General features: G+C 46.6%; 1 protein-coding gene across 1 annotated transcript in view; it reads left to right on the top strand.

Annotated features, from left to right (window-relative positions):
* LOC103744273 (dedicator of cytokinesis protein 1) overlaps nucleotides 1-5,733 on the top strand; it is a gene marked incomplete at its 3' end in the record, with an annotated part of 120,656 nt that extends 114,923 nt beyond the window's left edge. The window contains exon 23 of the mRNA XM_029569813.1: nucleotides 5,625-5,733. Coding sequence (XP_029425673.1) covers nucleotides 5,625-5,733 — 109 coding nt within the window. The remainder of the gene's footprint in view (nucleotides 1-5,624) is intronic.
* Nucleotides 5,734-16,135: the final 10,402 nt, after the last annotated feature.

Genomic DNA, 16,135 nt, shown 5'->3' with positions numbered 1-16,135 from the left:
CCTCCCTCCCTCCCTCTGATTTAATCTATCTGACAGATTCCCCAATGCATATATTGGTTTTTATTTGGAGTAGCCTGGCATTGATTATAGCTCAACACTGTAGTAGGAACACACATACCATAGTAAATTGTAGGCATAGAGGTTGAGGTTAGGGTGTGATTTTGAAGACCAAAGCATAGAATTGTGTCAGGTATTTGAAAACGTGGTTGTTGCCATGGTAATTCTTAGCAAGGGTGCTGTCAGTTCCAGGCTGACGAGGAGGTGCTGGGCAGAGGCCCTGGTATAAGATTTTGTATGAGGCTGTGGTGGTTGCTGTGTACATGTCTAATTTTTTAGTTTTTGGTGAAATACCAGGCAAACATAGGATCCCTTCTTTATACTGCCCTGGCTTTATTTACTTGTTTATGTATTTTTAAAGTACGCAGATGCATGTGTGTCTGGGTAGAAGCATGTTAACATGAGTGCAGTATGTATGGAGGCCAGAAGAAAGTTTTAGATCTTCCCGAACTGGAGCTATGTTGTGAATACTGGGAATCAAACTCCCCCTCTGCAAGAGCAGCACATGCACTTAAACACTGAGCCATCGCTCTCGCCCTCATTTGTTTTTAGTGAGTTAACATAGGTGACTCCATATTGATTATGACATCTCTTACATTTCCCCCACAGGCGTCTTATCATCTTTAAGCACGATGTTCCCCTCACCTCCTTTATCTGCCTTTGTCAATACCAGTTAATGTTTTCTGTTTCTCTTTTAAAAAATATTTTATGTCATGTTTATGAGTATATTGCATGCTTGTATATAAGTGCACCTGTGTTAGGCAGTGACTGGAGAGATCAAAAGAGAGTGCCAGATTCCCTTGGAGCTGTAATTACAGATGATTATTAGCCGCCATGTGAGTGCTGGGAATCAATCCCAGGTCCTCTGCAAGAGCAGTCAGTGCCCTTAACCACTGAGCCATCTCTCCAGTATGTTTTCTATTTTTCATACTACTTTTTGCTCTCTTAGCAAGTTAAACATCCCGTTAATGACTTTTTGGATGATTATCCCAGCTGGAAACACATATCTGGATTTAAGACTAATTCAGATTACTGGTACTGCTCCCTTCAAAATGCTACAGCCAGAACAACAAAACTTTGACTCCATTTACTTCTTCCCTGCCCTGTGCCAACGGAGCTGTGCACTTTAAATTTACATGTATTTCTTTAAAAAGTTTGTGTATGAATGCTTTATCTGCACGTGTGTGTAAGCGTACCACATGTGCGCATTGCCCACAGAGGCCAGAAGAGGGCATTGGATCCCTTGGATCTGGAGTTATGGATGGCTGTTAGCCACCATGTGGGTGCTGGGAATCGAACCGGCATCATCTGCAAGAGTAGCCAGTGTTCTTAACCACTGGACCAGCTCTCCAGCCCCACAGTACATGCATTTCAAGCTCCGTCAAACACAGCTGCTTCGCATAGTCTAGTCATGGGCTATGCTTTTGTGTTTCCAGGTGGCTTTGCTCCTTCAACTCCAGGTTTCCCTGGGGTTCATTTTCCTTCTGTCTGGATGTTGGGTGCTTGGATGTTTGGGTGTTTGGGTGTTTGGATGTTTGGATGATGTTTGGATGTTGGATGTTTGGATGTTTGGGTGTTTGGATGTTTGGATGATGTTTGGATGTTGGATGTTTAGATGTTGGGTGCTTGGATGTTTGGGTGTTTGGGTGTTTGGATGTTTGGATGATGTTTGGATGTTGGATGTTTGGATGTTTGGGTGTTTGGATGTTTGGATGATGTTTGGATGTTGGATGTTTAGATGTTGGGTGCTTGGATGTTTGGGTGTTTGGGTGTTTGGATGTTTGGATGATGTTTGGATGTTGGATGTTTGGATGTTTGGGTGTTTGGATGTTTGGATGATGTTTGGATGTTGGATGTTTAGATGTTGGGTGCTTGGATGTTTGGGTGTTTGGGTGTTTGAGTGTCTGGGTGTCTGGATGTTTGGATGTTGGGTGTTTGGATGATGTTTGGATGTTGGATGTTTAGATGTTGGGTGCTTGGATGTTTGGGTGTTTGGGTGTTTGGATGTTTGGATGATGTTTGGATGTTGGATGTTTAGATGTTGGGTGCTTGGATGTTTGGGTGTTTGGGTGTTTGGATGTTTGGATGATGTTTGGATGTTGGATGTTTAGATGTTGGGTGCTTGGATGTTTGGGTGTTTGGGTGTTTGGATGTTTGGATGATGTTTGGATGTTGGATGTTTAGATGTTGGGTGCTTGGATGTTTGGGTGTTTGGGTGTTTGGATGTTTGGATGATGTTTGGATGTTGGATGTTTAGATGTTGGGTGCTTGGATGTTTGGGTGTTTGGGTGTTTGGATGTTTGGATGATGTTTGGATGTTGGATGTTTGGATGTTTGGATGTTGGATGTTGGGTGTTTGGATGTTTGGGTGTTTGGGTATTTGAGTGTCTGGGTGTCTGGATGTTTGGATGTTGGGTGTTTGGATGATGTTTGGATATTGGATGTTGGATATTTGGATGTTTGGATCAACATCTTCACCACTTTTTGAGAATTCATGACCGTTGTGTGTTCTAAGCATTCAGATCCCACGTCTCCCTCCTCCTCTGCTAACACCTGTTACCTCTCCCTCAGGTCTCCTCAAGGCACCTTTCTGTTGCACACGCTTCTGTATTTTCCTCTGTTGTACATCTCTGTGGTTGTTTTCTGTGAATTACCTTCTATTTCACTGTTGTTTCCTGATGTGTCTACTCTCTAGTTAACCCTTACATTGAATTCTTACTTTAGTCAGTACGTCTTTTAATTTTAGAATCTCCATTTTTTTATTTATAGTTTCATTTATCTGCTAACACGTTTTGTCTTGCCTTCTGTTCTCTCCCTTTTTAATTTTGTCATTCTTTTTGTTTCCTCTAATTAGAAAAATATTTATTTTTATTTACTTTTTTGTCTCTGTCCCTGTGTCTCTCTCTGTGTCTCTGTCTCCTCTCTGTGTCTCTCTGTCTCTCTGTCTCTCTGTCTCTCTCTCTCTCTCACTCTCTCTCTGTATTTCTCTGTGTAAGCACATTTGTGTGGGTGCTGGCATAGGCCAGAGGAAGGTGTCTGATCCCCTGGGATGTTGTGAGTTTCCTTGTGGGTGCTGGGAACCAAACTCGGGTTGTCTGTAAGTGCAGCTAGCCGTCAATTGCTGAATCATCTCTCCAGTCCCCGTGTTTCCTTTAAGATAGTCCCATGATCAGGCATAGCATACTACCTGTGCTTCTGCGTTATTCTCTTCTTTTCCTCTTTGCTTTGACCATGTGAGCTGATCTTCGCTATTATTGAGTGCTGTTTGAAGGCTAGACTGTACATGTGCAAAACTGTGGAAGCGAAAGACCATGTGATAGTCTGCCTGAAATGGTTCATCCTGTCTATCTCTGGGCTAGGAAAGTGGGCTGAGCACCTTGGTCTCAGAGACTGTGCTTGGGTAAGGCTGCATCATAAGTCTGGTCAGATTGAATACCTTGGTCTCTGTTGTAGTTTTATTTCTGTCACTGTGATAAAAATGCCCAGACGATGGGCGTCGTTGGGGAGAGTCTGTTTGACTCACAATTCCAGGCCATGGTCCATCATTGTGGGGAAGTCGAGGCAGGAACTCAAGCAGCTGTCACATCACATCCACAGTCCAGAGTAAAGAGGACGGCTACATCCTGCCTGCTTGCTCACCCTCAGCCAGCTCTGCACCCCTATACTGTTCAGGACCCCATGCTTAGGGAATGGTACAGGCTACCGTGGACTGGTTCTTCCTACACCAATTATCCATCAAGGCCATCCCCTGCAGGCATGCCACAGGCCACCCTGATCAAAAGTGCTGCATTAAGACCCTCTTCCCAGGTGATTCCAGGTTGTGTCAAGTTGACCCTTAAAACTGACCAATACTCTCTCATCAGAGAAAGTGCTGAACAAGACTGGTTGGGTGCCTGGAGAGCTGTGGTCTGCATTTGATTTGCCCAAGTTCTCCCCTGTTTCCACCCAAGAATCTGCTATGCCCTTGGAAGTCCTTTTTCTTGGCATTTTGGAATCTTAAGTCATTTCTTCTGTTCACCTGTAGTGGTCTGAGTGAGATGGTCCCCCACAAGCTCATGTATTTAAACACTTGGTAAGTTGGGGAAGGCCACGGAACCTTGAGGAGGTGAGATGTACCTGGAGGACGCATGTCCCTGGGTTCAGGCTTTGGGAGTTCCATCTGGCTGTCTCTGAGTCCTGTGCCTGCCTGAGGATGTGAGCACTCAGCTCTGCTACTTCCCAATACCTCTCCCACCACAACAGACGCCGATCCCTCTGGAGCTCTAAGCCCAAATCAGCTCTTCCATCTAGAAGTCACCTTGGTCATGGTGCCTTATCACAACAAACTAATACAGCACTGATACCAATTCCACTCGGCTTTCTAGAAGTTTTCATTTTGGCGTTTAGCCTCATATACCATTGCATCGCTAGGAAGTGGTGAATGGCCTGGGGTGGCAGAAATACCCACATGGCACCTCCCAGGGACTCGCAGTGCTGCCCGCCACTGCTTCCCTGCCACCTGTAAGCAGAAGTCATGACTCTGTAATTTTTCATCATTTAAGCAAACCTCTATTTAGAAACCTTTATTTGCAAAACAGATGCACTAGTTTGCAATTTCCCTATTTACACAAAATTCCTTGCTTTACACTGGAACTCATTTAAATGTAAGATTACCTCCAGGGTAATTAATTATCACTTAGTTTATGAAATTTTCCATTGTATACAAGTTTCAGGTAGGGTATATTTTTAATTAGGCAGGAAGCTAGTTTACATTAATAAAACATCTGAGTTGCCACATTTTAAAATGTAAATGCAGTTTGAAGTAACTACAAATAAATTATTTATGGATAGAACCTATTTACAGTGGGCAACATATTTGCATACACATAACCAGCCTACAACTTCCTTACCCATTTAAAGAAGGAACTGCAGCTCTTGAAACTCTTCCAGTTCCCATTGCCTCTAAAATGAATGTGTTGGTGTAGTCCCTTACAGTGATTTTGAATTTACCATGATAGTGTCATTTTCAAATTATTAAAAGATTGTGTTACAGTTAAACAATTAAGTGTCCTGTCCTTGTGTTTATTAGTTATATAACATGAGAAAAATCCTGGCAGAGGTTCTGTGGATGTGGTTCGTGATGGAGCCCTTGCCTAGAATGCACGAGTCCCTGTATTTCATCACCAGTACCACAAAATAAATAAACACAAAGGAAAACTGACCAGAAACACGTGGTTAGAAGTGTTTCTGTGAGGTGGAATTAAGGATGAGCTGAGCCCTCCTTTTCTCCTCCTTGTCCTTTGCACCCTTCTGTTTGTGCACACGGTCTCTTTTCAGGTTTATGACATGTGTTGTGTTGCCATGAAACGGTAGTATGCATTGTCACTAAGTTCACTCTTCTGCGTATGTCCGTAGTTGGTGGCCTGGACACACCTGTCGTTCAAGTCCCATTCCGTGTTTGATGGAGGTTGGAAATGGTGCCTCTCTCTCCCTCAGCTCCCCCATCATCTCTCTTGGTGACCGTGGATGCGGGGCACGCAGTGGGAGTGCTCTCCACAGGCTGTCACGGTGGTGTGTGTTTCTTGCAGGTTGTATGAGAGCAAGGGGGAGGCCGACTTCGTGGAGTCCTCACTGCAGCTCTTCCGGTCCATCAACGACATGATGAGCAGTGTGTCGGAGCTCACGCTCAGGGTGAAGGTAGGTGTTGCACGCTCAGCCACACTCATGCTGCTTTTCAGGGCATGAATCTGTTCTGGGATGAGAGACGGGGCTAGTCACTGCACCTGTGGACCTGAGCCTCTGCTCAGGAGTCTCGTGTCTGTGCGGTGCGTTCTCCTCTCTAGATGAACTATTGCTTGTCTCTGTGCTCTGTGGCCTGGAGAAGTTCTGAATGTACATTATATAAGGAGAGGAAAGTTGATTAAGATCATATTTAATACTCAACTTGTCGGGTGTCCGTCCGGCATCTGGGACCCTGGGAGGCTGAGGCCAATGGAGCCTTCGTCATACTTCAGGCCCTGAAGAAGAGGTGGGCTCTAGCATTTCTATCCTCTCTGTTCATTGCTTCTGCATGTGTTTGTGTGTATAGGTGCACATGTATATAATGGTGTGCGTGTAGAGACAGGTTAACCACTTTAGCATTCCCTCCATACTATCCACCTCATTTTTTGAGACAGGGTCTCTCACTGAAGCTGAGTTTGCAAATTAGCCTAGATTGACTGACCAGTGAGCCCCAGGGATTTTCCATCCCTGTCTTAACATCTCTGAGATTACAAGTTTGCTCCACTATGCATGACTTTTAAAAATTTTTATTTTTTTACTTTATCTGTTAGTATTGTGTGTGTGCTTGGTTATTAGTGTGTGAGTGTGTGTGCACGCGTGCGCGTGTGCGCCCGGCACACATGTGCCACAACCCACATGTGGAAGTCAGAGGATAACTTTCTAGAGCCTGTTCTCTCCTGCCACGTTGTGGGATCTGGGACTCAGATCATCAGGCCTGAATGCAAATGCCTCTATTTGCTAAGCCATATTTCTGGCTCCTAGTTTTTCTAAAAGCATGGGTTCTGGAGATCAAACACAAGTCCTTATGCTTGTAAGGCAAGCGCTTTACTGACTGAGCGTCTTCCCAGCCCCTCTTTATCCATTTATGATAATCTGTTCTCTAGCCCTTGTCATTGGGAAGAGGGCCTGACGCTCCTCTAAGACTCTGCTGTGGATTCCTCCCTCAGGCAGGTTGTGGAGAAGCCCTAAGGATCCCAGACCCTCCAGCATCCCAGCTGTGTGGACTTTTACTGGCTGAATATAACTGAGAAAGCTGTGCAATTTTCAGTTTGCTGCCCATGATAATTCCTTCAAAGAACAAAAAAACTCTTCCCAGTGATTCCCGCGCAGCTTTCTGTTTCCTGTACCTTGTAGCTCTCCCTTTTCATTTTCCTCTTAGCAGATCATTTCAGATAAATTCCTTATGGCTGTTGTCTTTAAAATGTCTTGTGCAAGTTGCTTTCCAGCTTTAAGGCTTTGCCACGAGTCTGGAAGGAAGATGTACGTGTTCAACAGCGTTTCCTTGTTTCTGTGACCAAGGTCAATTATCCCAACCAAACAGGAGCCAAGCCGTGACCTTCCCTCTGCCTGTGGGGTGGTATGGGTGCCTGGCTAGTCCGTGCGATTCTTTATCACAAGTTTTCTGTGCACTTCCTCTGAAAATTGGTGATGTGCTGTGCGAAGAAAGCTATGTGGTGCATCTATTCAAAGTTTTAGGTTAGTTATTTTGGTGGTGTGATATTGCCTAAGGCTGACCCTTCCAAGGTTAGAATTAGCAGTGAACGGGGTGGTACTGTTTGCTAAGGAATCCAGTAGCATTTTAGAGACACAGATGCATGTTATGTAAGAACAGATAAAAATTACAGGAAGTTTCGTGGCCAGAAGTAATTTTAGATGGCTAAATATATTCTTACATTATTAGATTTGATTGGGCTGGGCTGGTGTCTGCCTGCCTCCCTGGAAGGTGTTTTGTTAGAGCAACCTAGAGAACTTTCCTCTCTGCTCTGGGTGTCGCATTGTAAGACACGAGCGAATTCAGTGACATCCGTCCTGGACACAAGCTTACATCTGCACAGTGGCATGGACACAAGCTTACATCTGCACAGTGGCATGGGTTGTTTGACAGGTTTCTTCCCTTTGCTAATTTGGTATTTATTAGCTCACCACAGTTGCTCTTTCAACATTTCAGGGTCCCTATCCTTGGTCCTGGTTTATGTGCTATTTTCTCTCTGTATGTTTTACTGCGTTGAAATGGAAATACTGTTATGCATCAGCTTAGGTACAGAAACTGTTTTTCACACTGGGGTCTTTCGTGGGGTTAAACACTGTTTCCTAAAGGGAAGCCCTGGGAGGTTGCTTCGATTTGGGGGAGGTGGTGGGGTCACCTATATGTCCTCACTTAGGACCTGGAGATTGGTTTGTGGCATTTTTCTGGTTGATCTCAGGGGGTTTCTAATGGTGAATGCTGATACCTCAAGTCTCCTCTTCTGCGCTGAACCCTCCAGTGGCCCTCATGATAGAGGTCTGAAGGCCTGAGTCAACTATGGAAGCTAAGCCTTGGTGAAGGGGGTCTGAGGACTGTCCTGTTAAAATGTGCAGGGCCAACACAGCCTCCAGAGAGGGTGTTCAACATTGCTGTTTGGCCTTGATATAGTAATAGGGGTAGGTGTGTGTGCGTGTGTGTGTGTGTGTGTGCATGCTTGTGTGTGTGTTTTATATGCATGTGTGTATCTGGATGTGCTCCCACCAACATTGCTGTTTGGCCTTGATATAGTAATAGGGGTAGGTGTGTGTGCGTGTGTGTGCTTTATATGCATGTGTGTATCTGGATGTGCTCCCATTGAACATCGTGGAGCCCAGAGGCTGGCATAGAGGTTGCTTCTCTAACTTATTTTTTGAGCCAAGACCTTTCACCGAACCTGGAGTTTGCTGTTTTGGCCAGATTGGGTGGCTAACAGGCCCCCAGATCTGCCTCCCTCAGTCCCCTGATGCTGGGCTAAAGGTGCACGCCACCGCACTTGGCTTTTATGTGGGTGCTGCAGACTGAACGCAGCACACATACTTTGTCATACTGAACTCATACTTTCTCAGCAAGCAGTTCACCTACTGAACCATCTCCCCACCCCTGTGACAGATATTAGCAGGGTCATTTAGTTTGGGTGAGATGTCTCATGGGTGGAAAGGAAGACCTGGGTGGATTTTCAGGTTAGGTAGAAGCAGCAGCTACAGCAAGTGTGGACTTGAGTCCCTTCTCTCAGGCAGCCATTGGAGCTCAGCTCTGCTTCCCAGACTCTTGTGCCTATTTCATGACCCCTAACCTCAGGACCGCAGCCAAAGCCTTCATTCTAAAATCTTTTCAATTGAGAGAAAGGAACACCAGATGTACCATTTTAAGTGTGAGGTTCAGCGGCATTACAGTTTGTAATCATTTTGGAATCATCATTGCCGTCCTCGTACCCTAGAAGTCCATTCCTAGTAAGCAGTGAGCCTCCTCCCTCTCCCTCCTGTTCCCCCATGGTCACTAGTAACCTGACTGCTCTAGGGAGCTCACAGACGTGGGGTTACAGAGTAACGGTCTCCGTGCCTGACTTACTTCACTTAGCACAGTGCCTTGGTGTTCACTGTGTTGTAGTGTACATTAGAATCTCCTTCTTTTGGTTTTTAAAATGTTCTATTTTTATGTGCACGTGTGTGTGTGTGTGTGTGTGTGTGTGTCTGCATCTCTGTCTGTTCATATGTGTGCATGTGGAGGCCAGAGGACACTCACAGGAGGTGGTGTCCTCAGGAAGGCCGTCTTCCTTCTTCATTGGATTGGAGCCAGCACGTAGGCTAGGTTTACCTGCAGTCATCCCCTAGGATTTTCTCCCTTCACCTCCCCTGTTCCCCAGCAACTGTTTGATCCCATTGATATACCACATTGTGTTTGCTGTCTATTGATGCGCACCTGGGTGGCTCCTGTGTTTTGGCTGTTGTAAGCTAGACGTTTGAGTCTCTGTGAGACCCTGCCCTCTGGTCTCTATGCTTGGAAATGTGGACTCACATAGGAACTGTGTGGTTAACGTTTTGAGGATTTACTACACAGTTTCCTGCAATGCCCTGTGATTTTACTCTAATCCTTTTTAAACCTCTGCTTACATTCGCCTTAGCGCAGTTCCTAGTAGTTTCTTGGACTCTGGCTCCCCATGTCTTCAGTGGCGCTTCTCTGTGGCCCTAGGCTTTGTGGGTGACTCTGGCCTTCTTTGCTCCCTCTGAATAAGGGAAATCCACCCCACTGCCCACAGCCCATCTTGACCTGTGTTGAGTTCCTAGTAGGTTGCCTTCTAGGAACAGTGTGGCTGCACACTGGCGATTTGAGGGTGTTTGGAAACAGCCTCCATCTGTATTGATTGACAGTGGCTCCATCCAGATACTCTAGACTGGACAGATGTAGGTCCATGTTCCTTGTGGAATAGTTCATCTGGGAGGATGTATGTGCCAAACCAATGAGGATTTTGATGACAGGCCACAGAGGATAGGGGACTCCCAGGGGGACATCAAACGAGTCAAATGGGACTGGTGGTGAAAGGTTCTTGGGGGATCTGTGGATGGTGGCCCCACTGTGTGACAGTGGGTGTTTCTGTTCTCAGCCACTCACGGGTCCCTCTGGGGACTGAGATACCAGAGCTTTGCCATCAGTGACCTCAGGTGTTGACCTTGGCACTCAGACCCACAGGTATCATTTCCTTCTCCCTGGGATCACCATGGAAAGATGATTCCATGCGCAGCCTAGAGGTGTGGTCTCTTGTTCTGTCTGGGGTTGGGAATTCTAGAATTTTCTGTAGAAGGAAACTTTGATCATGAGCCATAGTAAAAAACAGATTCTCACTCATGGTGCATGTACCTGCAAGTATGTATATGTGTATATTGTGTGAATGTATATGTAACATATCTGTACGTGTGTCCCCTTGTGTGTCTGTATGTCCATGCACATCTGTCCTTACTTGCTTTCTGTTGCTGTGACAAAACACTGACTCAAATCCACTCGGGGGAGGAAAGGGTTTATATAGCCTACAGGTTTCTGTCCATTATCAGTGGAAGCTGGGGCAAGAACTGAAGCAGAGACCATGGAGGAACGCTACTTACTGGCTTGCTTTCCCTGATGTGCTCAATACCTTTCTCATAGCCCAGGCCTACCTGCCAAGGGATGATACCACCCACAGTGGGCTGAGCCTTCCTACATCAATTCAAAATCAAGACAGTGTCCCACAGATATGGTCACAGGCCAGTCTGGTGGAGGAAGTTCCTCGACTGAGAGTCTCTCTTCCCAGGTGTGTCTAGGTCTGAGTCAAGTTGACCAGAGCTAACAGTAGCATCCATGTGGGTTGAGAATTCTGTATGTCTCTGTGTGTGAGCTCATGCATAGTATATTGTATGTGGAGATGGGCGCTCATGCTGTGTGTGTGGATGTTATACATGTGTCTGTACTTCTGTGTGTGCAGGTGTGCATGAATTTGTGGTGTCTGTGCTATGTATATGAAGTTGGAAAAAATGGTTCGTGAAGAATGTCGGCCCTTCTTCCTTGTCATGCCCTGAGGCCTTTTCTACTCTGCTCTAGCCTCCTTTAGTCTATTCTAGACTGAGGTTTTTCATAGTACAATTGCTGACTGGGAGGCCCTGGGTTTGGGGAGGGCCAACGGAGCTCAGCACACTGAGCTTGCACACTGCAAGCCAGTGCTCTTTCCCGTTCTTTGAGGCTCTTTGGCCATCTTTCCTGTGCAGCTTGTGTGAAAAGACTACCATAGTTGTCTGCATGTTCTCCACTGTTTTGTGGAGCCGCAGGCCCCAATGAAGAGTAAATGAATTTGAGGCCCCCAAGCTGAGACACAGGTGGGTCCGTCTGCCTTTGAGGCATTGCCCCCAGAGGGTAGCCATTTCTCCTCCCCCTTCTAACCCTCTCCTGCGCGGTTTCCACCTGGCCTTCCTTGGGAGGAGCTGTGTTGGAAAGATGCCATTCTGTAACCTCCTGAAATAGACTTGATGTCTAGGTTCTGCCCTCCAAGACACATGACTTTAATGTCCCTAAAAATAATACATTGTCTTCTTTGCCTTAGGTCCTTATCCCAAATTCTTCCTTAAGGAAAGTTTTATTGCTTTTTGTCTGTTTACTTCTAAGCTGGCTGTCTTGAGTCTGCACTGCTTCTCACAGGTTTGAAAGTTTATAACTTTTATTGACTCAGAAAAAAAAAAAAAAAACCAGTCTGGATGTACTAGGGGTGATGACACGTCAGAGTCAGCGCTGCTGTGGCTTCCTGAAGCAGTCCTGCTTTACTTGGGAGTTTTGGCCTACACATGATTCATTTACAGCAAAAAAAGTTTCCACCTGTCTGTGTATTCCTTCTAAGGCTCCTGTGTTTTCCTCCTGAAGAATCTCCTCACCTCCCCCTCAGAGATGCCGCTGGGGGCTTTTCATCCCTAAAATGGTATGGTCTTCCTCCTTCTTCGCTGTATAAATACGTAAACCTGATGTAGAGCCACTGTTTGCACAGCCTTCCCTCAGTGTACAGGAGACACTGGTTCCAAGACTCAGCAGATACTGGAATCTGAGATTCTCAAGTCTCCTATATGAGCTGAAATAGTAGCGGCATTTACCCTTTGCACAGCCCTCCCTGTATCCCATTTTTATTATGAACTTAATTTTTAAGAGGAGGAAAGATTTATTTTGTTCATAGTTTCAGAGTGTTTAGATTACCCCTAAGTACATTAAGTCTTCTCCACACTGCTTATAATGCCCGATTCAGTGTAAAGGCTGTGTAAATAGCTGGCCCTGCCGTATTGCATAGGGAATAATGTTGAGGGCAAACTCTGTATACGTTTGTTCAGTCACGTCCCCTGCCCTGACTTTTAACTTAGTTTTATTTATTATTTTATGTGTATGAGTGTGTTGCCTGCATGTATGTAAGTGTCCCCATGTCATGCAATGCCTCTGGAGGTCAGAAGAGGGTGTCAGATCTCCTGGAAGTGGAGCTACTGATGGTTGTTAGCTGCCAGGTAGGTGCTGGGAATTGAACCCAGGTCCTCTGCAAGATCAGCTGAGCCATCTCTCCAGCCTCTCATTTTTGGCCTGTGCTTGGTTAAGTACCTTGATGTAGAACCAGGGACAGCAGTGCTGATAACATGTAATATACATGTAGTACATATTTCTGGGTACACACGGACTTTTACAGATTTTCATGTTTTCTGCACACATCTGTCATATATATGTATATGTCTGTATTTATACTGATTTTTGGTGATGTGTATGTGTGTGTCTGTGTGTGGGTATGTGCACATGTTCTGCACATATCTGTCATATATATGTATATGTCTGTGTTTATACTGATTTTTGGTGATGTGTATGTGTGTCTCTTTGTGGGTATGTGTACATGTTCTGCGATGCTGGTGGAGGCCAGAGGAGTCGGATCCTCCTGTAACTGCAGTTACAGGCATTGTGTGTGTCTGTGTGTGGGTATGTGCACATGTTCTGCACATATCTGTCATATATATGTATATGTCTGTGTTTATACTGATTTTTGGTGATGTGTATGTGTGTCTGTGTGTGGGTATGTGCACATGTTCTGCTGCCTCAGAAAGCCAGTGGCATCAGTTCTCACTGGAACTAGAGTTGCAGATAGCTGTGAGCCACCTGATGTGGGCGCTGGAAATTGAACTTGGATCTTTTGCCAAAGCAGAAAGCCCTCTTAACGGCTGAGCTATCTCTCTAGCTCTTAACGGCTGAGCTATCTCTCCAGCTCTTAACGGCTGAGCTATCTCTCTAGCACTGATCACCAGCATTTTTCACCAGCACATTTAAAAAAAGCACTATTTCTACTTTTTTATGTGTATGAGTGCATTGCATGCATGTATGTGCACCCATGTTGTGTAGTGCCTGTGGAAGCCAGAAGAGGCCATTGGATCCCCTGGAACTGGAGTTACCGATGGTTGTTAGTGGCCATGTGGGTGCTGGGAACCGAACCACAGGAAGCTGGTGCTTCTAACTGCTGAGCTATCTCTCCAGCCCCTCACCAGCACATGAAGCCGGTGTTCCTAAACGCTGAGCTATCTTTCTAGCCCTCACCACAACATTTTAAAGGCCGTACATTACCTTCCCACTGTGCCATAAATAGTTTAACTCTTTCCTCTTTCAGAATGCTGAGATGGTTGCTGTGTTCATTTTTACAAATAGCTCTTGAAGAACTCTTGGTGACCATCTCTATTCTCAGCAGAGACTTTGTTCCATCTGGTCTGCCCTGAGGTCTTCAGGTTCCGAACATTCTAGAGTCATCCTGTGAAAGTCCTGTGCAAGCTGTCAGGACTCCGCCCACCCAATGCACCTGTGCCTTTTTCCTGGCTGCTGTGTTAAATAAGACCGTTGGGACTTGGTCCCCATCAGCATCTGGTCCTCTCTGGGCTCCATTTCCTTCTCCACCTCTCCGGATAGAGCGGCAGTGTTGAGTGTGGAGGGATCCCCCTCTTCTCTCGGCACCGTCACATTTGTTTCTCCTGGCATAGACCATCAGCCCTGTGGGGCAAGAAGAGAGGCTGTGTTGAGGGCATTAGCCACTGAGCTGCTGGACCATCGTAAGCCAGCAAGTGACTTAAGGAAATCGGGGGCTTTTAGATCTGAAAAGGTTACTTGGATCAAGGGACACACTTTTCCCTTGAGGTTGGCTGGGGTCACTGTGTGGCAGTGAGTGGTGCCACAGACATCGTGTGGCTATTCTTGGAGGTCTCCTGTAGTTCTAAGGCACAGGGTGTGATGTTTGGAAGGGGACTTCCCAGGTCGGGTCACCGTGTAAAGAAACAGCTTACAGACGAGAACATTGGCACTGCTGAGGCTGGCACCTCAGGAGCGACCAGCCATGACAGGAGAGCCTGCAGTGGGTTGAGATTCAGCAACAGGCCGGTCCTTCTAGAGAGTTCTTGTTGACCCAGTAATGAGAAGGTCCCAGAGTCCAGGAGGTGTGGGACCCAGCCAGCATGGAAGTCCTATTCATTTCTTGGGACTCTACAAAGAAAATTCCAAAATTCTGGTGGCTTCGAACAGCAGAGATCTCTTCTTTCACAGACCTGTGGATTAGAAACCTGACTTCGAGATGTCAGCAGGTTGGTCCCTTCTGGGTGCTTGAGACAGAACCTGTCCCTGGCCTTTCTGGCAGTCCTTGGCTGGTTTTGGCTTATAGAAACATCCATCTGGTCTCTGTCTCCATCTTCACATGGTGCTTTGTCTGCGTGTCTGCATCCTGTGTCCTTCCTCCTCCTCAGTCATGTGGAACTGGTGCCCAACTCTGCCCAAGTATGACCTCATGCTAACTTCAAAGATGCTATTTCTGAGTAAGGTCATATTCACAAGTACTGTGGCTTGGGACTTGAATGTGTTCTTTTGAAGGGTTCATACCAACTCACAGTGGAGGTCAGCATGAGTGTCAATGTTCTCCCAAGACTGTGGTAGAAAAGTGCGGGAGAGACAACGAGCCGAGCTGGGTGCCTGTAGGCTGGGTGCCTGTAGTTCGCCTGGCAAAGCGTGTGAACGTGCAGATTCTAGTTCCTTGTCTGAGGATCTGGGCTGCTCCCTTTCTGACAAGCTCTCAGGAGACCTTGGTGTTTCTGGACCTTGGCTGCCCTTTGAATGAAAGGGACCAGGCCTATGCATGTATTTAGCGCATGCCAGTGTCTGTGAACACCAGTAGGGGCACACTGGCCTCTGAGCTTGTGCCACACTCCCTCCTGGCATCACTCTGCTACCTGCCCTCAGCTCCTCTACTTTGATTTGACAAATTAGCCTTATACAAGCGTGGGGAGACCCTTGCAAGTGAATTCATGGTGTGTGTCAGTTAAGAATCAAGCACAGGAGAATGAACGATGAAGGCAATATTTTACAGCCTGCTGACGGTGAACCTTTGGCTCCGAACGCTCCCGAGTTCACGGCCACGCTGTCTGCTCTGCTGCTCTGCTGTGACTTCTACAGTCGGTACGAGAGATGAGAACTCGGCACAGGGCAGCACAGCCGCCACCATCTCCTCGGCTGCTGCCCTAGGGTTCTTCCTGCCTGTTTTACAGGGAGCGAGACCATGCAGCATGAGCAAGGTTAGTCTGGAGCGTCCTGGCCAGGTACACTTGGTTCTTTGCCCGTCTGCTAGCCCCATATGTGCTGTAGGCAGAATATCGCTGCAGCGTCTGGCGTTGCAGAAGGCTCCTTCCTTACTGTTTATGCTGGGATAAAAACACTGACCACTACCAGCTTGGGGAGGAAAGGGTTTACTTCATTTTACATCTCCTGGGTCACGGTCATCACTGAGGAAGCCAGGAACTGAGGGAGGAACTTACTGGCTTGCTCCTCTGGCCTGTGCTCAACCCAGGACCACTTGCCCAGGAGTGGCTCTGCCCACAGTGGGCTGGGCCGTCCTGTATCACTCAGCAGTGCCTCACAGACGTGGATGGCTACGGGCCAATCCAAAGTTGGCAGTTCTCAGTTGACGTTTCCTCCAAGCAGGTGTGTCAGGTTGACCGCGGACGCTCTCCAGCACAAGAAGCGCAGTGGTAA

This window comes from Nannospalax galili, unplaced genomic scaffold (genome assembly GCF_000622305.1).
Source record: "Nannospalax galili isolate Female #2095 unplaced genomic scaffold, S.galili_v1.0 scaffold362, whole genome shotgun sequence".
Lineage (NCBI taxonomy): Eukaryota > Metazoa > Chordata > Mammalia > Rodentia > Spalacidae > Nannospalax > Nannospalax galili.
The sequence above is the reverse complement of the archived record's forward strand: the minus strand, read 5'-3'. Positions and strand labels throughout refer to the sequence as shown.